The sequence below is a fragment of the Stegostoma tigrinum genome, chromosome 14, assembly GCF_030684315.1.
Source record: "Stegostoma tigrinum isolate sSteTig4 chromosome 14, sSteTig4.hap1, whole genome shotgun sequence".
In the NCBI taxonomy this organism is placed as follows: domain Eukaryota; kingdom Metazoa; phylum Chordata; class Chondrichthyes; order Orectolobiformes; family Stegostomatidae; genus Stegostoma; species Stegostoma tigrinum.
The window spans coordinates 49601271-49621892 of record NC_081367.1 but is presented as its reverse complement, the minus strand read 5'-3'; the positions used below and the strand labels follow the sequence as shown (position 1 = coordinate 49621892).

Below are 20622 nucleotides of genomic sequence, written 5' to 3'. Positions count from 1 at the left end.
TAGAACATAACACAGAACATAGAACATTACAGCACAGTACAGGCCCTTTGGTCCTCGATGTTGTGCCAACCTGTCATGCCAATCTCAAGCCCATCTAACTTACACTATTTCATGTACGTCCATATGCTTATCCAATGACGACTTAAATGTACCTAAAGTTGGCGAATCTACTACCATTGCAGGCAAAGCGTTCCATTCCCTTACTACTCTCTGAGTAAAGAAACTACCTCTGGCATCTGTCCTATATCTTTCACCCCTCAATTTAAAGCTATGCCCCCTCGTACTCGCCGTCACCATCCTAGGAAAAAGGCTCTCCCTATCCACCCTATCTAACCCTCTGATTATTTTATATGTTTCAATTAAGTCACCTCTCAACCTTCTTTTCTCTAATGAAAACAGCCTCAAGTCCCTCAGCCTTTCCTCGTAAGACCTTCCCTCCATACCAGGCAACATCCTGGTAAATCTCCTCTGCACCCTTTCCAAAGCTTCCACATCCTTCTTATAATGCGGTGACCAGAACTGTACACAATACTCCAAGTGCGGCCGCACCAGAGTTTTGTACACCACTACGAAGGAAAACCAGAAGTGAGGCAATCCAGTTCAACAGACTCCAGAGTTTAAAAACCAGGCAGGAAAACACACCGACGCTTCATCGCAGACTGCACTGAGGATATTACTCAGCAGGGTAATGAAATGCCTGTGGAACAACAAACTAGCTCGGAGAGCCGACCAACCTCAACACCCACAACCCGAGCTACAAATCTACTCCAAAACCTTACTGTACCTGGAACAGCTTGGCTAGGGAAGCGGCAAGTTCTGGACCACAAGTCTTCAGTACTATTGCTGAAATGTTGTCAGGGCCCATAGCCTTTGCAGTATCCCATGTCTCCAATTGTTTCTTGATATCATGTGGAGTGAATAGAATTGGCTGAAGACTAGTATGTAGAATGCAGGGGACCATTGGAGGAGGCCGAGATGGATCATTCCCTCGGCACTTCTGGCTGAAGATTGCTGCAAATGCTTCACCCTTATCTTTTGCCTTGATGCGCTGGGCTCTTCCATCATTGAGGATGGGGATATTTGTGGAGCTTCCTCCTCCAGTGAGTTGTTTAATTATCCACCACCATTCATGACTAGATATGGCAGGACTGCAGGGCTTAGATTTGATCCGTTGGTTGTGGGATCACTTAGCGCTGTCTATCACTGAAGAAGGGTCCCGACCCAAAACGTCAAACTTTCCAGCTCCTCTGATGCTGCTTGGCCTGCTGTGTTCATCCAGCTTCTCACCGTGTTATCTCAGATTCTCCAGCATCGGCAGTTCCTACTATGTCTGCCTATCATTTGCTACTTTTGATGTTTGGTGTGCAAGTAGTCTTGTTTAGTGGCTTCATCAGCGTGATACCTCATCTTCAGGTATGCCTGGTGCTGCTCCTCAAATGCCCTCCTGTAATCTCCATTGAGCCAGTGTCCATCCCCTGGGTTGATGATAATCGTTGAGTGGGGGAATATGCTGGGCCATGAGGTTACAGATTGTACTGGAGTACAGTTCTGCTGCTTTTGATGTCCCACAGCACCTCATGGATGCTCAGTCTTGAGTTGCTAGGTCTGTGCAAAGCCTGTCCCTTTTAGCACGGTGATAGTGCCACACAACATGATGTGAAGACATGACTTCGTCTCCATAACGTCTGTGCAATTGTCACGCTTACTGATACTGTCGTTGGCAGATGCTACTGCAGCTGGCAGGTTGGTAAGGATGAAGTCAAGTATGTTTTTCCCTCTTGTTGGTTCCCTTACCACCTGCTGCAGACCCAATCTAACAGCTATTTACTTTAGGACCTGACCAGCTCAATCAGTCGTACTGCTGCTGGGCCACTGTTGGTGGTGGACGCTGAAATCCCCTACTCAGATTACATTTTGTGCCCTCGCCATCCTCAATGCTTCCTTTAAGTGTTGTTCAACGTGGAGGAGTACTGATTCATCAGCTGAGGGAGGACGGTATGTGGTAATCATAGAACATAGAACATAGAACAGTACAGCACAGAACAGGCCCTTCAGCCCACGACGTTGTGCCGACCATTGATCCTCATGTATGCACCCTCAAATTTCTGTGACCATATGCATGTCCAGCAGTCTCTTAAATGACCCCAATGACCTTGCTTCCACAACTGCTGCTGGCAATGTATTCCATGCTCTCACAACTCTCTGTGTAAAGAACCCGGCTCTGATATCCCCTCTATACTTTCCTCCAACTAGCTTAAAACTATGACCCCTCGTGCTAGCCATTTCTCCCCTGGGAAATAGTCTCCGGCCATCAACTCTATCCATGCCTCTCATTATCCTGTATACCTCAATTAGGTCCCCTCTCCTCCTCCTTTTCTCCAATGAAAAAAGTCCAAGCTCAGTCAACCTCTCTTCATAAGACAAGCCCTCCAGTCCAGGCAGCATCCCGGCACACCTCCCCCGAACCCCCGCCAAAGCATCCACATCCCTCCCACAATAGGGCGACCAGAACTGGACGCAGTACTCCAAGCGTGGTCCAACCAAAGTCCCATAGAGCCGCAACAAGATCTCATGACTCTTAAACTCAATCCCCCTGTCAATGAAAGCCAAAATACCATATGCTTTCTTAACAACCCTGTCCACTTGGGTGGCCACTTTAAGGGATCTATGCATCTGCACACCAAGACCCCTCTGTTCCTCCACACTGCCAAGAATCCTATCCTTAATCCTGTACTCAGCTTTCAAATTCGACCTTCCAAAATGCATCACCTCGCATTTATCCAGGTTGAACTCCATCTGCCACCTCTCAGCCCATCTCTGCATCCTGTCAATGTCCCGCTGCAGCCTACAACAGCCCTCTATACTGTCAACGACACCTCCGACCTTTGTGTCGTCTGCAAACTTGCTGACCCATCCTTCAATCCCCTCATCCAAGTCATTAATAAAAATTACAAACAGTAGAGGCCCAAGGACAGAGCCCTGTGGAACACCACTCACCACTGACTTCCGGGCAGAATATTTTCCTTCTACTACCACTCGCTGCCTTCTGTTGGCCAGCCAATTCTGTATCCAGACAGCTAAGTTCCCCTGTATCCCATTACTCCTGACCTTCTGAATGAGCCTACCATGGGGAACCTTATCAAATGCCTTACTGAAGTCCATATACACCACATCCACAGCTCGACCCTCATCAACTTTTCTAGTCACATCCTCAAAGAACTCAATAAGGTTTGTGAGGCATGACCTGCCCCTCACAAAGCCGTGCTGCCTGCATTTGATCAAGCCATGCTCTTCCAGGTGGTCATAAATCCTATCCCTCAGAATCCTTTCTAACACCTTGCAGACGACAGACGTGAGACTTACTGGTCTGTAATTGCCGGGGATTTCCCTATTTCCTTTCTTGAAGGGAGGAATTACATTTGCCTCTCTCCAGTCTTCAGGTACGACTCCAGTGGAGAGCGAGGATGCAAAGATCCTCACAAGTGGCGAAGCAATTGCATTTCTCGCTTCCCAAAGCAGCCGAGGACAAATCTGGTCCGGGCCTGGCGACTTGTCAATCTTAATGTTTGACAAAATTTTCAGCACATCAGCTTCCTCTATCTCTATCCATTCCAGCATGCACACCTGCTCTTCAAAGGTTTCATTCACTACAAAGTTCGTTTCTTTCGTAAAGACAGAAGCAAAAAACTCATTTAGGGCTTCCCCTACCTCCTCAGGCTCCACACACAAGTTCCCTATGCTATCCCTGATCGGCCCTACTCTTTCTTTGACCATTCTCTTATTCCTCACATAAGTGTAAAATGCCTTTGTGTTTTCCCTAATTCGTTCTGCCAAGCCTTTCTCGTGCCCCCACCTGGCTCTCCTCAGACCTTTTTTGAGCTCCTTCCTTGCCTGAGTGTAATTCTCTCTAGCTGAACTTGACCCTAGCTTCCTCCACCTTATGTAAGCTACCTTCTTCCTTTTCACAAGAAGCTCCACCGCTCTCGTCATCCAAGGTTCCTTTATCTTACCCCTTCTTGCCTGTCTCAGAGGGACATATGTACTCATCACTCGCAACAACTGTTCCTTAAACAAACAAACAGTCTCCACATCTTGGGGTCCAAGTCCAGACCTCCCTGAAAGTTACAACACAAGTGGATAAAGGTGGTAAAGAAAGCATACAGCATATATTTGACTTTATTGGTCAGGGCAGTGAGTACAAAAGTTGGCAAGCCATGTTGTAGCTGTATAAGACCCTACTTAAGTCACACCTGGAGTACTGCGCGCAGCTCAGGACCCAATGCCATAGGAAGGATGTGGAGGCTCCGGACAGGGTGCAGAAGAGGCCCACCAGGATGCCGCCCAGACTGGAGGCCTTTAGCCTCAAGGAGAGGTTTGACAAAATTGGATCATTTTTGCTAGTGTCCGGGGCTGAGCGGTGACCTGGTAGAAATTTATGAAATTATGAGAGGCATGGATAGGGTGGATAATCAGAGTCTCTTTTCCCAGGTTGGAAATATCAAATACTAGGGAGGCGTAGGTTTTAAGGTGAGAGTGGAAACATTTAAAAGGAGGAGATATGCAAGCAGAACCTGGGGAATGTTGCTGGACAAAGAGACCTTGGGGTGCAGGTTCATAGTTTATTAAAAGTAGTCGCAGGTAGGCAGGGTAGTGAAGGACGTGTTTGGTACGCTTGCCTTTATTGGTCAGCACATTGATCACAGGTTTTTGGGGGTCATGTTGTGGCCATACAGGACATTGGGAAGGCTACTTTTGGAATGCTGCATTCAATTTTGGTCTCCCTGCTAGAGGAAAGATGTTGTTAAACTGGAAAGGGTGCAGAACATATTTACAAGGATGCTGCCAGGGTTGGAATGTTTGAGTTACAGGGAGAGGCTAAATAGGCTGGGCTATTTTCCCTGGAGCATCACAGGCTGAGGGGTAACCTTCTACAGGAGAGCATCAGAGGAGCAGGAAAGTCGACATTTCAGGTCAGAACCCTTCAAGACTAGGGAGGGAGAAAGGAGCTCAGAAATAAATAGGGTGCATTGGGTTGGTGGTGATAGGTGGGTGCAGAAGGCAGCTTGTGAAGATTGGTCAATGTGAACGGAGGGGTGGGTAGGTGAGAAGCAAAGTGCACAGGTGGTGTCAGGTTGAGGAGGTGGGGATGAGCGGGAGGGGTGGACATGGGATAAGACCAGGGGTTGGGAAGATTTTGAAGCTAGTGAATTCTATGTCGAGGCCAATGGGCTGTAAGTTCCCGAGGCAGAACATAGGGTGCTGTTCTCCAATTTTCATGCGGTCTCATTGTGACATTGGAGGTGGTCCAGGATTGACAAGGTGGAGGGGAGTTGAAATGGCAGACATCCAAAAGAGATACAGATAATGTGCAGGCAGATAGGATTAGTTAAGAATGGCATCATGGTCAGCACAGGCAGGGTGGGCCAAACAGCATGTTCCTGTGCTGTACTGTTCTATGTTCTATCACAAATTTTAAAGCTACTGGTTGGAATAAATGCTATGTATGAAGTAACTGGTTTAACATTAGACTAATGCTGGATGAACCCTGGTATGGAGGAGATCCAGAGAGTTGAAATTAGAGCTTATGGTCTACAACTAACCTGTGAGCTCAGGCTCTCACTCAAATTCATCACGCACCAGCCACTTGGACTAAAAGTGCAATTCCTGGTACTAAAGGCTCACAGAGGAGTGGAAGGCCTTCTTAGATGGTAGTGGTCATGCATCTGGAAGGTGCTGTCGGAAGATCTTTGGTGAATTTCTACAGTGGCTTTTGTAGATAGTAAAAACTGCTGCTACTGAGCATCAGTGGTGGATGGAATGGATGTGACGCCAGTGAATTGAGCTGCTTTGTCCTGGATGGAGTCAAGGTTGCGTGTTGTTGGAGCTGCACTTATCCAGGCAAGTGGGCAGTAGTGCAACGCAGTCCTGCTAATCACTGCTGGATTCCTAACTTCTGATCTGTTCTTGTCGTAACAGTATTAGTATGCTACTCCAGTTCAATTTCTGGTCAAATGGCATTTGGAGGATGTTGATATGGGGGTATTCAAGTGATGGGAATGGCATTACCTTGTTGAGGTGTGGAGGTTACGGAATGGTTGTTGCTTTGCACTTGTGTGGCACCATTATTACTTGTCACTCGTCGGCCCAAGCTTGGATATTGTTCAGATCTTGTTCCATTTGATCACGGACTGCTTCAATCTCATAAGAGTCACAAATGGTGCTGAACATTGTGCAATCATCCGTGAAGTCCCCAACTTACAAACGTATGATGGAGGCAAAGTTATTGATGAAGCCGCTGAAGATGAGTGGGCCTGGGGCATTACCCTGAGGAACTCCTGCTCATGCCCTGGAGCTGAGATGACTGACCTCCAACAACCACTACTATCTTCCTATGTGCCAGGTATGCCTTGAACTAGCAGAATTATTCCCAGCCATTTTGCACCGACTTGACTTCTCCAGGGATAACGTAATGTCACACTTCACCAAATGTGGCCTTCCTGTCAAGGGCAGTCACTTTTGCCTCACCTCTGGGGGTTATGATCTTTTTTGTTTGTGTTTGTACCAGGGCTGGAATGCAGTCAGGAGATGAATAGCTGAACTGAGCATCTGAGGCTGCAGTTAAAATGCTGTTCAAAAACACCAATACTGAAACATTCTACAACTCGCCTCCAACATGGCACGCAATGACGTGAAACACTAGCCAACAGAAGGACTCAGCAGCACTGCTGACAGGGAGGAGTCAGAAGTATGCAAGGTAAGAGTGCCAGTGTGACAGATAACAGGGCATTAATTTGGCAAACAAAGTTGGAGGTGGAATAACAGTAATGGTCTGAAGTGGCAGGCAGGAAGTATACCTCGAACTGGGGACAATCGTGGGGAGGTTGCAGAAAATTAGTAAAGCAACAATTAAAAAAGGGCAGGACGAGAGTAGGGAGCCCTGGCTTATCAAAGTAGGGTCATGGCTATGACTTGCAATAGTGATGTTGACATTCAGGCTATTTGTATGCAATTCACATTCTGTTATACAGTGATATTGCAGAGGCTGTGGCATAGGTAATGTCACATGACTAATACCCCAGGCTCTCAGGCGACATGAGTTTAAATCGTGCCGTGACAGGTGGTTAAATTTGAATACAATAAACACAAGCTGGAATTAAAAGTTAGTTCAATGATGACCAGTAACCGCTGTCATAAACACCTATTTGGCTCAGTTGGGGGGGGTAATGGGAGTGTGGAGGAGTTGGGGGGGGAATGGGAGCGTGTCGGGGGGGGGGAATGGGAGCGTGTCGGGGAGGGAATGGGAGCGTGTCGGGGGGGGAATGGGAGTGTGGAGGAGTTGGGGGGGGAATGGGAGTGTGTCGGGGGGTTAACGGGAGTGTGGAGGAGTTGGTGGGGGGAGGAATGGGAGTGTGTGGGGGGGGGAAATGGAGCGTGTCGGGGGGGTAATGAGAGTGTGTTGGGGGTAATGGGAGTGTGGAGGAGTTGGGGGGGGAATGGGAGTGTGTTGGGGAGGGAATGGGAGCGTGTTGGGGGGGGGAATGGGAGCGTGTCGGGGGGTAATGAGAGTGTGGAGGAATTCGGGGGTGGGGAATGGGAGCGTGTCGGGGGGTGGGGAATGGGAGCGTGTCGGAGGGGGGGAATGGGAGCGTGTCGGAGGGGGGGATGGGAGCATGTCAGGGGGTGGGGAATGGGAGCGTGTCAGGGGGTGGGGAATGGGAGCGTGTCGGGGGGTGGGGAATGGGAGCGTGTCGGGGGGTGGGGAATGGAAGCGTGTCGGGGGGTGGGAATGGGAGCATTTCGGGGGGGGAATGGGAGCGTGGAGGAGTTGGAGCGGTGGAATGGGAGTGTGTCGGGGGGGTGGAAAGGGAGTGTGTCGGGGGGGGAATGGGAGCGTGTCGGGGGGGGAATGGGAGTGTGGAGGAGTTGGAGGGGGGGGAATGTGAGTGTGGAGGAGTTGGAGGGGGGGGAATGGGAGTGTGGAGGAGTTGGAGCGGTGGAATGGGAGTGTGTCGGGGGTAATGGGAGTGTGGAGGAGTTGGGGCGGGGAATGGGAGTGTGTGGGGGAGAATGGGAGCGTGTCGTGGGGGGAATGGGAGCGTGTCGGGGGGGGGGGGAATGGGAGCGTGTCGGGGGGGGATGGGAGCGTGGAGGAGTTGGAGCGGTGGAATGGGAGTGTGTCGGGGGGGTGGAAAGGGAGTGTGTCGGGGGGGGAATGGGAGCGTGTCGGGGGGGGAGTGTGAGTGTGGAGGAGTTGGGGGGGGGAATGGGAGTGTGGAGGAGTTGGAGCGGTGGAATGGGAGTGTGTCGGGGGTAATGGGAGTGTGGAGGAGTTGGGGCGGGGAATGGGAGTTGTGGGGGGGAATGGGAGCGTGTTGGGGGGGATGGGAGCGTGGAGGAGTTGGAGCGGGGGAATGGGAGCGTGTCGGGGGGGGATGGGAGCGTGTCGGGGGGGGATGGGAGCGTGTCGGGCGGGGATGGGAGCGTGGAGGAGTTGGAGCGGTGGAATGGGAGTGTGTTGGGGGGGGAATGGGAGCGTGTTGGGGGGGGAATGGGAGCGTGTCGGGGGGGGGAATGGGAGCGTGTCGGGGGGGGGAATGGGAGCGTGTTGGGGGGGAATGGGAGCGTGTCGCAGGGGGGGAATGGGAGCGTGTCGGGGGGGGGAATGGGAGCGTGTCGGGGGGGGGAATGGGAGCGTGTCGGGGGGGGAATGGGAGCGTGTCGGGGGGGGAATGGGAGCGTGTCGGGGGGGGGAATGGGAGCGTGTTGGGGGGGATGGGAGCGTGGAGGAGTTGGAGCGGGGGAATGGGAGCGTGTCGGGGGGGGGAATGGGAGCGTGTCGGGGGGGGGGAGAATGGGAGCGTGTCGGGGGGGAGGAATGGGAGTGTGGAGGAGTTGGGGGGGGAAATGGGAGTGTGGAGGAGTTGAGGGGGGAATGGGAGTGTGGAGGAGTTGGGGGGGGTAATGGGAGTGTGGAGGAGTTGGGGAGGGGGAATGGGAGTGTGGAGGAGTTGGGGGGGGTAATGGGAGTGTGGAGGAGTTGGGGGGGGAATGGGAGTGTGGAGGAGTTGGGGGGGGTAATGGGAGTGTGGAGGAGTTGGGGGGGTAATGGGAGTGTGGAGGAGTTGGGGGGGGAATGGAAGTGTGGATGAGTTGGGGGGGGGAATGGGAGTGTGGATGAGTTGGGGGGGGAATGGGAGTGTGGAGGAGTTGGGGGGGAGTTGGGGGGGGAATGGGAGTGTGGAGGAGTTGGGGGGGAGTTGGGGGGGGGAATGGGAGTGTGGAGGAGTTGGAGCAGTGGAATGGGAGTGTGGAGGAGTTGGGGGGGGTTGGAGGAGTTGGGGGGGGTTGGGGGGGGAATGGGAGTGTGGAGGAGTTGGGGGGGGAGTTGGCGGGGGGGAGTTGGGGGTGGGGAGTTGGGGGGGGAGTTGGGGGGGGGAGTTGGGGGGGGAATGGGAGTGTGGAGGAGTTGGGGGGGAGTTGGGGGGGGAATGGGAGTGTGGAGGAGTTGGGGGGGGTAATGGGAGTGTGGAGGAGTTGGGGGGGAATGGGAGTGTGGAGGAGTTGGGGGGGGGTAATGGGAGTGTGGAGGAGTTTGGGAGGGGGAATGGGAGTGTGGAGGAGTTGGGGGGGAATGGGAGTTGGGGGGGAATGGGAGTGTGGAGGAGTTGGGGGGGGTAATGGGAGTGTGGAGGAGTTGGGGGGGGAATGGGAGTGTGGATGAGTTGGGGGGGAGTTGGGGGGGAATGGGAGTGTGGAGGAGTTGGAGCGGTGGAATGGGAGTGTGGAGGAGTTGGGGGGGGTTGGAGGAGTTGGGGGGGGTTGGGGGGGGAAATGGGAGTGTGGAGGAGTTGGGGGGGGGAAGTTGGGGGGGGAATTTGGGGGGGGAATTTGGGGGGGGAAGTTGGGGGGGGAGGAGTTGGGGGGGGAGTTGGGGGGGGAATGGGAGTGTGGATGAGTTGGGGGGGGGAATGGGAGTGTGGAGGAGTTGGGGGGGAGTTGGGGGGGGAATGGGAGCGTGTCGGGGGGGGAATGGGAGCGTGTCGGGGGGGGGAATGGGAGCGTGTCGGGGGGGGGAATGGGAGCGTGTCGGCGGGGGGGGAATGGGAGCGTGGAGGAGTTGGAGCGGTGGAATGGGAGTGTGTCGGGGGGGGAATGGGAGCGTGTCGGGGGGGGGGAATGGGAGCATGTCCGGGGGGGGGGAATGGGAGCGTGTCGGGGGGGGGGAATGGGAGCGTGTCGGGGGGGGGGAATGGGAGCGTGTCGGCGGGGGGGGAATGGGAGCGTGTCGGGGGTGGGGGAAATGGGAGCGTGTCGGGGGGGGGGGAATGGGAGCGTGTCGGGGGGGGAATGGGAGCGTGTCGGGGGGGGGAATGGGAGCGTGTCGGGGGGGGGAATGGGAGCGTTTCGGGGGGGGAATGTGAGTGTGGAGGAGTTGGGGGGGGGGAATGGGAGTGTGGAGGAGTTGGAGCGGTGGAATGGGAGTGTGTCGGGGGTAATGGGAGTGTGGAGGAGTTGGGGCGGGGAATGGGAGTGTGGATGAGTTGGGGGGGAGTTGGGGGGGGAATGGGAGTGTGGAGGAGTTGGAGCGGTGGAATGGGAGTGTGGAGGAGTTGGGGGGGGTTGGAGGAGTTGGGGGGGGTTGGGGGGGGAAATGGGAGTGTGGAGGAGTTGGGGGGGGAGTTGGGGGGGAAGTTGGGGGGGGAAGTTGGGGGGGGAATTTGGGGGGGGAAGTTGGGGGGGGAGGAGTTGGGGGGGGAAGAGTTGGGGGGGTGGGAGTTGGGGGGGGAGTTGGGGGGGGAATGGGAGTGTGGATGAGTTGGGGGGGGGAATGGGAGTGTGGAGGAGTTGGTGGGGAGTTGGGGGGGGAATGGGAGCGTGTCGGGGGTGGGGGAATGGGAGCGTGTCGGGGGGGGGGAATGGGAGCGTGTCGGCGGGGGGGGAATGGGAGCGTGGAGGAGTTGGAGCGGTGGAATGGGAGCGTGTCGGCGGGGGGGGAATGGGAGTGTGGAGGAGTTGGAGGGGGGGGAATGGGAGTGTGGAGGAGTTTGGGGGGGGAATGGGAGTGTGTCGGGGGTAATGGGAGTGTGGAGGAGTTGGGGCGGGGAATGGGAGTGTGTGGGGGGGAATGGGAGCGTGTCGGGGGGGGAATGGGAGCATGTCGGGGGGGGGAATGGGAGCGTGTCGGGGGGGAATGGGAGCGTGTTGGGGGGGGAATGGGAGCATGTCGGGGGGGGGAATGGGAGCGTGTCGGGGGGGGAATGGGAGCGTGGAGGAGTTGGAGCGGTGGAATGGGAGCGTGTCGGGGGGGAATGGGAGCGTGTCGGGGGGGGAATGGGAGCGTGTCGGGGGGGGGAATGGGAGCGTGTCGGGGGGGGGGAATGGGAGCGTGTCGGGGGGGGGAATGGGAGCGTGTTGGGGGTGGGGGAATGGGAGCGTGTCGGGGGGGGGAATGGGAGCGTGTCGGCGGGGGGGGAATGGGAGCGTGGAGGAGTTGGAGCGGTGGAATGGGAGTGTGTCGGGGGGGGAATGGGAGCGTGTCGGGGGGGGGGGAATGGGAGCATGTCCGGGGGGGGGGAATGGGAGCGTGTCGGGGGGGGGGAATGGGAGCGTGTCGGGGTGGGGGGGGGAATGGGAGCGTGTCGGGGGGGGGAATGGGAGCGTGTCAGGGGGGAATGGGAGCGTGTTGGGGGGGGAATGGGAGCGTGTCGGGGGGGGAATGGGAGCGTGTCGGGGGGGGAATGGGAGCGTGGAGGAGTTGGAGCGGTGGAATGGGAACGTGTCGGGGGGGAATGGGAGCGTGTCGGGGGGGGAATGGGAGCGTGTCGGGGGGGGGAATGGGAGCGTGTCGGGGGGGGGAATGGGAGCGTGGAGGAGTTGGAGCGGTGGAATGGGAGCGTGTCGGGGGGGGAATGGGAGCGTGTCGGGGGGGGGAATGGGAGCGTGTCGGGGGGGGGAATGGGAGCGTGTCGGGGGGGGGAATGGGAGCGTGGAGGAGTTGGAGCGGTGGAATGGGAGCGTGTCGGGGGGGAATGGGAGCGTGTCGGGGGGGGAATGGGAGCGTGTCGGGGGGGGGAATGGGAGCGTGTCGGGGGGGGGGAATGGGAGCGTGTCGGGGGGGGGAATGGGAGCGTGTCGGGTGGGGGGAATGGGAGCGTGTCGGGGGGGATGGGAGCGTGTTGGGGGGGATGGGAGCGTGGAGGAGTTGGAGCGGTGGAATGGGAGCGTGTCGGGGGCGGAATGGGAGCGTGTCGGGGGGGAATGGGAGCGTGGCGGGGGGGGAATGGGAGCGTGTCGGGGGGGGGAATGGGAGCGTGTCGGGGGGGGGGAATGGGAGCGTGGAGGAGTTGGAGCGGTGGAATGGGAGCGTGTCGGGGGGGAATGGGAGCGTGTTGGGGGGGGAATGGGAGCGTGTCGGGGGAGGGAATGGGAGCGTGTCGGGGGGGGGGAATGGGAGCGTGTCGGGGAGGGGAATGGGAGCGTGTCGGGTGGGGGGAATGGGAGCGTGTCGGGGGGGATGGGACGGTTTTGGGGGCGATGGGAGCGTGGAGGAGTTGGAGCGGTGGAATGGGAGCGTGTCGGGGGCGGAATGGGAGCGTGTCGGGGGGGGGGAATGGGAGCGTGTCGGCGGGGGGGGAATGGGAGCGTGTCGCGGGGGCGGAATGGGAGCGTGTCGGGGGGGGGAATGGGAGCGTGGAGGGGGGGGAATGGGAGCGCGGAGGGGGGGGAATGGGAGTGTGGAGGAGTTGGAGGGGGTGGAATGGGAGTGTGGAGGAGTTTGGGGGGGGGAATGGGAGTGTGTCGGGGGTAATGGGAGTGTGGAGGAGTTGGGGCGGGGAATGGGAGTGTGTGGGGGGGAATGGGAGCGTGCCGGTGGGGGGGAATGGGAGCATGTCGGGGGGGGGAATGGGAGCATGTCGGGGGGGGGGAATGGGAGCGTGTCGGGGGGGGGAATGGGAGCGTGTCGGAGGGGGGAATGGGAGCGTGTCGGGTGGGGGGAATGGGAGCGTGGAGGAGTTGGAGCGGTGGAATGGGAGCGTGTCGGGGGGGGAATGGGAGCGTGTCGGGGGCGGGGGAATGGGAGCGTGTCGGGGGGGGAGAATGGGAGCGTGTCGGGGGGGGGAATGGGAGCGTGTCGGGGGGGGGGGGAATGGGAGCGTGTCGGGGGTGGGGGAATGGGAACGTGTCGGGGGGGGGAATGGGAGCGTGTCGGTGGGGGGAATGGGAGCGTGTCGGGGGGGGAATGGGAGCGTGTCGGGGGGGATGGGAGCGTGTTGGGGTGGGATGGGAGCGTGGAGGAGTTGGAGCGGTGGAATGGGAGTGTGTCGGGGGGGGAATGGGAGCGTGTCGGGGGGGGAATGGGAGCGTGTCGGGGGGGTGGAATGGGAGCGTGGAGGAGTTGGAGCGGTGGAATGGGAGCGTGTTGGGGGGGGAATGGGAGCGTGTCGGTGGGGGGGAATGGGAGCGTGTCGGGGGGGGGAATGGGAGCGTGTCGGGGGGGGAATGGGAGCGTGTCGGGGGGGGGAATGGGAGCGTGTCGGGGGGGTGGAATGGGAGCGTGTCGGGGGGGGGGAATGGGAGCGTGTCGGGGGGGGGGGGAATGGGCAGGAGGTTTCCTTGCCGACGTTTAACCTGAAGCCATGAGACTTGATGTGGTCTGAAGTCAATGTTGAGGACTTCTAGAGCAAAACCCTCCCAACTGTATACCACTGTGCTGCTCCCTTTGCTGGGTCTATCCTGCCCATGAGGTAGGACATATCCAAGGATGGTGATGGTGGTATCTGGGATATTGTAAGGTATGATTCTGTGAGTGTGTCTATGTCAGGCAGTTGCTTAACTAGTCTGTGAGACAGCTCTCCTATTTTGGCACCAACCCCCAGGTACTAGTGAGGGGGACTTTGAAGAGCAACAGGGCAGCTTCTGCCATTGTCTTTTCTAGTGCCTAGGCCAATGCCAGGTGATCCATCCAGTTTTGTTTCTTTGAGACTTTGTAGCGATTGGTACAACTGAATGGCTTGCTGGGGAGCTAGTAGGAACTGCAGATGCTGGAGAATCTGAGATAACAAGATCTAGAGCTGGATAAACACAGGAGGCCAGACAGCATCAGAGGAGCAGGAGAGCTGATGTTTTGGGCCTAGACCCTTCTTCAGAAATGATGGCGTTGCATTATTTTCAATACAAATAAATTCGTAAAAATAATTTCTGATTCTCACCAGTTTCTGTTGTGAAGCTAACAGTTGTTGGCATGGATTGGTTCATAAATAGTTCAGTGGTGTTCTCTTGAATAATTGCGTGTGTTGTATTTGTTGATTCAGGTATGAGTCAACAAGTATTGTTGACATTGCTGTTTGTACTGATGTGGATGTCCCATTAGGAGGTTCAGCAGGAGTTGTTGAAGCTGCAAATGAAAAATATTGGGTTAACCTTAGAATATAAGGTGATACTAAATGTTATGTGTTCAAGTGTGTTGATTAACATCGGAGAAAATGAATAATATTGCAATGTTCAATAATGTCTTCAACCAGAAGTGTAAAATGATTGACCAATCTCATGCAGAGTTCCCTAGCATTGCAGACATTAGTCGCTTGATTTGATATCAAGAAACAGCTGATGACACTAGGCAGGGCAAGGTCCTGGTGGCTTGATAACGTTCATGCTATAACAGAAGACACGTGTTCCAGAACTATTATCACTGCTAGCCAAGCTGTTCCAGGGAATCTACTTGCATCTACTCAAAAATGTGAAGTACCATCCAGGTGGATACTGTCCATAAAAAGCAGGATTCAACCTGGCAAATTTTTTTCCCTGTCAATTTATTCTCAATCATCCGTACAGTGATAGAAAATGCTGGTGACAGTCCTATCAGGAAACACTTGTTCATCAAAGTCCACTCAAAAAAAAGTCAGTGTTCTTTCTAATAAGACCTTGCTCAATGCATTATTATAGATTTGGTTCAAACCTTGTGAAAAGTTATGATTTTCAAAGATGGCCTGAGAACTCCTCCATTTCATATCTGGACTGTACTTTATAAGTGTGACAGCACATAACCTGAACAAAATTGTAATCAAAGGGAATTGGCAGGACCTCTCCACAGATTGGAGACACGCTTAGCACAAAGAAAGATGGTGGTTATTGAATGATAATAATGACAGACTCAGCTCATTGCTGCAGGAGTTCCTTAGGTAAATATTTTGAATCAACCTATTCAGCTATATTGTGAGACAATATCTGAGGAGCAGGGAAGTCAATGTTTCGCGCCAAAACCCTTCTTCAGGATGAAGCGTTATGACCCGAAATGTTGACTTTCCTGTTCCTCAGATGCTGTCTGATCTGCTGTGCTTTTCCACCTCCATATTTATTGATCCTAGCTTCCAGCATCTGCAGTCCTTGCTGTTTCCATATTGTCAGACAGTTCAGGCACAGATGGGAATTTAAGCCAAGACCTTCTGTCCCAGAGAAAGGGACACTACCACTATGCCACAAGATACCTAGTTTCTTAGGATAATTTTAATATTTTTCTAATCAGTCAGCCCAGTGATGTTATTTGCACACCTCTGGAGAAGATGGTACTTAAACTTAAACTAGGCCCAGGCAAACATTCATGCTTTGGTGGAGAAATGGCAAGTAAATTTTCATAAATGAGTTTCGAAAAATGAACATTTCCTGCAAAAGAAGATCTAATATTTCACTTTGATGTTCAAATGCATCATTAACAGTGAGTTCCCTGTCATCAACATCCTGGGGATCTCCGCTTAAAGTGTAAATAGAAGGGATACATCATGAGCAGATGGAATACAGCCCACTTGATAGACTGAATGCAACTCCATCAATACATAAAGCATTACTTAAAAGATAAAAGCGCATGGTGTTGGAGGTAGTATATTAGCATGGACAAAGGATTGGCTCACTAATCCAAGACAGAGCATTGGAATAGTGAGGTCATTTTCAGACCTACAACCTGTGGTGTGCCACAGGGATCAGGTTATTATTATTTACAATATATCTATATTAATGACTTGAATGATGATAGTGAATGTCCTGTAGCAAAGTTTGCAGATGGCATACAATAGATAGGAATACATGTCGTGAAGAGTCTGTGAAGGGACATAGATAAGGTAAGGAAGTGGGCAAAAACTTGACAAATGGAATATAACACGGGAAAATGTGAGGTTACGCACTTTAGCAGGATGAATGGAGGAAGTAATTTAATTAAACTCAGAAAGATTGCAGCAAGTTATTGATCAGAAGGATTTGGGAGTCCTGATCCATGAATTACAAAAAGCCAGCATCCCAGCTCATGAGGTAATCACAAGCTTGAGTTTTCGAATAAACCTGTTGGTCTGTAACCTTCTGTTATGTGACTTCTGACCTTGCCCACCTCTGTCTAACACCAGCACCTCCATATCATGTCTAAAAAAAGATATACTCCATTGGAGAGTTTGCAGGGAAGGTTCACTAGACTGATGCCAGTTATGAACAGACTGTCTTATGAGAAAATGCTGACTAGAATGGGCCTATACTTTTTGGAATATTGAAGAACGTGAAGTGACCTTATTGAAATATACAGGATTCATAAGGGACATGACAGGGTAGATATGGAAAGGTTATTTTGTCTTGTGGGGTAGTCTAAGAAAAAAGGGCATAATCTCAGAGTAAGGGGTTACAGATTAAGACCGAAATGAAGAGCAATTTCTTCTCTGAGAATAGTGAATTTGTGAAATTCTTTACCACAGAAGACTTTTGAGACTGGATGATTACGTGTATTAAAGTCTGTGGGAGACAGATTTCTTTTATTACCAAAGGAATCAAGATTTATGGGGCCAAAGCAGGAAAGTGGAGTTGAGGATTATCAGATCAACTAAAATCTGATGAAGTGGCAGAGCAGACTTGATGAGTCGAAGCTTACTTCTGCTCCTACATTTTCCGTGACTTTTGGTCTTACCATCTCTCCAGGAAATTTATTTGAGGTGTTTATGCCTGGCGCTACTATTTCAAATTTGATTTTCTGTGGCTATTGAGCAAATCTGTCAGGAGTCAAACCCAAGGCCCTCTTGAACTGAATGCAATATCAACTGATTGAGTTACTAATCCACAGCATTTGAAAAACCCAAGCCTGTGATTATGTTTTTTTTTGTGGGCACAATGTGATCAAAATTTCACATTCCTAGAAGATTGCATAAGAGACAGCATTCCATTATTTGAGTGGGTGTTTAATTTGAGAGGCTATAGCTTTAAAAACATTCCAGAACTTAAGCAACCTGTTGGGAACTCCATCAGAATTTTTGGCTTTTGTACCTGCAATTCTAGGTTTGAAACTGAACCTGCGCTAAGGGCAACAGTGCTGGAATTCTTGGATAAATGTTTAGGAGTGGTTTCTCAAAGCCATAACATACACGATGGATGAAACCATCAAAAACAATTAAAATTAAAGATATGATCTTCCTTGCTTCAATAATCATTCTATTTCATCCATGCCAGACAACAGGTAATAAAAATTAGAAAAGTGAAATTGATTCTTAACTCAGCTAGCTCATTAATGTATTCCTTGCATGTTTTGTGTCAATGTGTGGCACTGGTGTGTTGAAGACTCACACAATGAAAATTCACCTTCTGGTATTTGAAGGGTGAATTCAGAAGGCAAACTTGCAGGTGCTTAATGTTACAAGAGGACAAGAAGAAATCCAATAGTGAGTTCTAGGCTGCCAAAGGCTGCACCATTCACTGATGTCTTACTTGGTGTGTGAGTGAGGTCATGAGAAAGCCCGAACCTTTCCCAGCCATAGCAGAAAGAAATCTGCTGGTAACACCAAGGGTGCATAGCTGGAGGTGACAGAGGAGGTTAGCCTGATGCCATGATCTTGGATTCACCACAGGAAGCTCTCTAACCATCTAACTGGGTCGGGAAAAATAACTGGGTTTTCACAGTAACTTGCATCACATTGCCAAGTCTACCATGTCAAGCCTACCCCATCACATTGCTCCTTATCGCAGGCTTCTTTTGCACACAGACTCATCTTACTCTTTCCATGCACTTCCTAACATTACTATCCATCATTGCCGCTCAGCATCATTATTATGACCCCTTGGTCTGAAACAGGTATGAGACTGCTTTATGACACACCCTGGGGTCATAGATCAGTTGTAAGAGTCTGATGCAGAATTAAGATATAAGTGTGAAATAACTACATGGAGACCAGTATCCCATCTCCAAGTCACCCTTTATTTACACTGGGAGCAATAGACCACATTGATGGATGCGCAGGTGAACCTAGTCTAATGTAAAACGTTTATTTGGTGCCTTGGATAAAGGTGAGGGGGGAGGTGAAGGGGCAGGTGTAGCACTTCCTGTGGTTGCAGGGAAAGGTGCCAGAGATGATGGGACTAGTGGGGAGTGTGGAGCAAACAAGGGAGTCACGGAGTGAGCAGTCCCTACGAGAGGCAGATATGGGTGGGAAGGGAAACATATCCTTGGTTGAGAGGTTGGATTGTACGTGGCAGAAGCCTACAATCCACCTACAATCTGACCCCTCAGACAAAGATATATTTCCCTCCTCACCCCTATCTGTCTTTCATATGGACTGCTCTCTCCGCGACTCTGCATTCCCAATATGGCCTTCTCTACATCAGTGAGACCAAGCGGAGGCTCAGAGACTGCTTTGTAGAGCATCAGCACTCTGCGCCTGGAACACCTTCCAGTTGCGAATCATTTTAACTCCCCCTCACACTCCCTGGACGACATGTCCATTTTGGGCCTCCTCTAGTGTCTCAATGATGCCACCAGCAAACTGGAGGAGCAGCACCTCATATTCCGCCTCGGGAGTCTTCGGCCCAATGGTCTCAATGTGGACTTTACCAATTTCAAAATCTCCCCACCCCGACCTTCTCCCATGACCAACCCTCTCTCGCATCCCCGCCTCCTTGACCTGACACAACCTGTCCGTCTTCTCGCCCAACTATCTGCTCGTCCTACCTCCCTGACCAATCCCCATTCTCCCTATTTGCATTCACCTATCGCCACCTTACCTACCTTCCCAAGACCACCCGTCCTCTCTCTTTTTATTTCTGATCTCCCTTCCCCATCTCCCATTTCTGAAGAAGGGTCCTGACCCAAATCATCAACTTTCCTACTACCCTGATGCTTCCTGGCCTGCTGTGTTTCTCCAGCTCCACACTGTGTTATCTCTGACTCCAGCAACAGCAGTCCTTACTAATATATGGTTCTGTAATGCTCCTTATGGTTGTATAAAAACACTTGTTTGCTACTTCAAGCTCAGATTCACAACAGTTTACTTTAATTGCTGCAACACAAATAGCCATCACTCACAGAATCAGTAATCATGAAGATCAGTGAAATTTGACACTGGCTACAAATTTGGGCCATTACAAAATTTGTATAATTTCTTTTTACCTGATACAGACTGCAGGTTACTGCAAAATGTGCTAAAATATAAAGAGCATTATTCAAATTTATTCACATCTGATGCCAAAGGAAAATCTTCCATTGATGTTTGCTGCACTGAAATGCAACATGTTGCATCATTTAACCACAATTGCAGTCAATAAAGATAGCAGACCTCTTTACCTGTTGTATTCTGTCAGTAAATTAAGTCACAGATAGCCAGCAAAAGAAGGGGATACATCCATGCATAGCCCATCCCATGTTCTTGTATACTTCTTGTATCCTTGCAGACAATGTTACTGCAGCCTGCGTTAACTTCCTTAAAGTATATTACTCAATTGCATTCTGCTTTCAGCATTCAGTTTCAATGAACACTCCTCCCTTTTTTGGAATTTCTCCCAGCTGGGTTATTTTTTCTGAAAATGTTTCCTTGTTTATGAGTTAAAGGGTTATAGGGTCATAGAGACATACATACAGCACGGAAGCAGGCCCTTCGGTCCAGCCAGCCTATTCCGATCGTAATCCCAAACTAAACTTGTTCCACCTGCCTGTGTTTGGCCCATACCCATCCAAACATTTCTTATTCATGTACTTATCCAAATGTCCTTTAAATGTTGTAACTGTCCCCGCAGCAACCACTTTTTCAAGGAAGTTTATTCCACGCACGATCCACCCTCCGCGTAAAACAAAATTGCCCCATGTCTTTTTAAATCTTTCTCCTCTCACCTGAAAAATATGCCCCCCAGTCTTGAAATCCCTCACCCTAAGGGGAAAGACACCTGTTGTTCACCTTATCTATATCCCTCATAAACATCTATGAGGTCACCCCTCAACCTCCTCTGCTCCAGTGGAAAACTGCCCCACCCTATCCCGTGTCTCCTCCACACACCCTCTATTCCCAGCAACATCCCGGTAAATCTCTCTTAAATCTCTCCTAACTTCTCACATCTCAGAGGAAATATTTGTAAGCTGCATGCTTTCCATCCCATGAGTAGATTTCTAATATTTTTTGCATAATTATTTACACTGAAAACTGAGGGATAATAGGATTGTACACATACAGTAAGAGAAACAATTAAGCAATCAATTTTTCTAGTTCAGTCAGTCTTCCTTCTCCCTGTACAGCTGAATATTCTATTGTGCAATTGTAACAAAGGGTTTGTACACACAGAGGGTACAAGGTCACAAAGCAGATATTCTTCGTTCCATTGGCATCGCGTCATTAC

General features: G+C 51.9%; 1 protein-coding gene across 2 annotated transcripts in view; it reads right to left on the bottom strand.

Moving 5' to 3' along the window:
• The window catches only part of LOC125457879 (mucin-2-like), a 51329-nt gene extending 31634 nt beyond the window's left edge, over positions 1–19695 (bottom strand). For both annotated transcript variants that reach the window (XM_048542610.2, XM_059651133.1), the window contains exons 1-2: positions 19580–19695; positions 14211–14395 (exon numbers count right to left, since the gene is read on the bottom strand). In XM_048542610.2, the coding sequence (XP_048398567.1) occupies positions 14211–14256 (46 nt within the window). In that variant the 5' untranslated portion in view covers positions 14257–14395; positions 19580–19695. The remainder of the gene's footprint in view (positions 1–14210; positions 14396–19579) is intronic.
• Between the last annotated feature and the right edge of the window lie 927 nt (positions 19696–20622).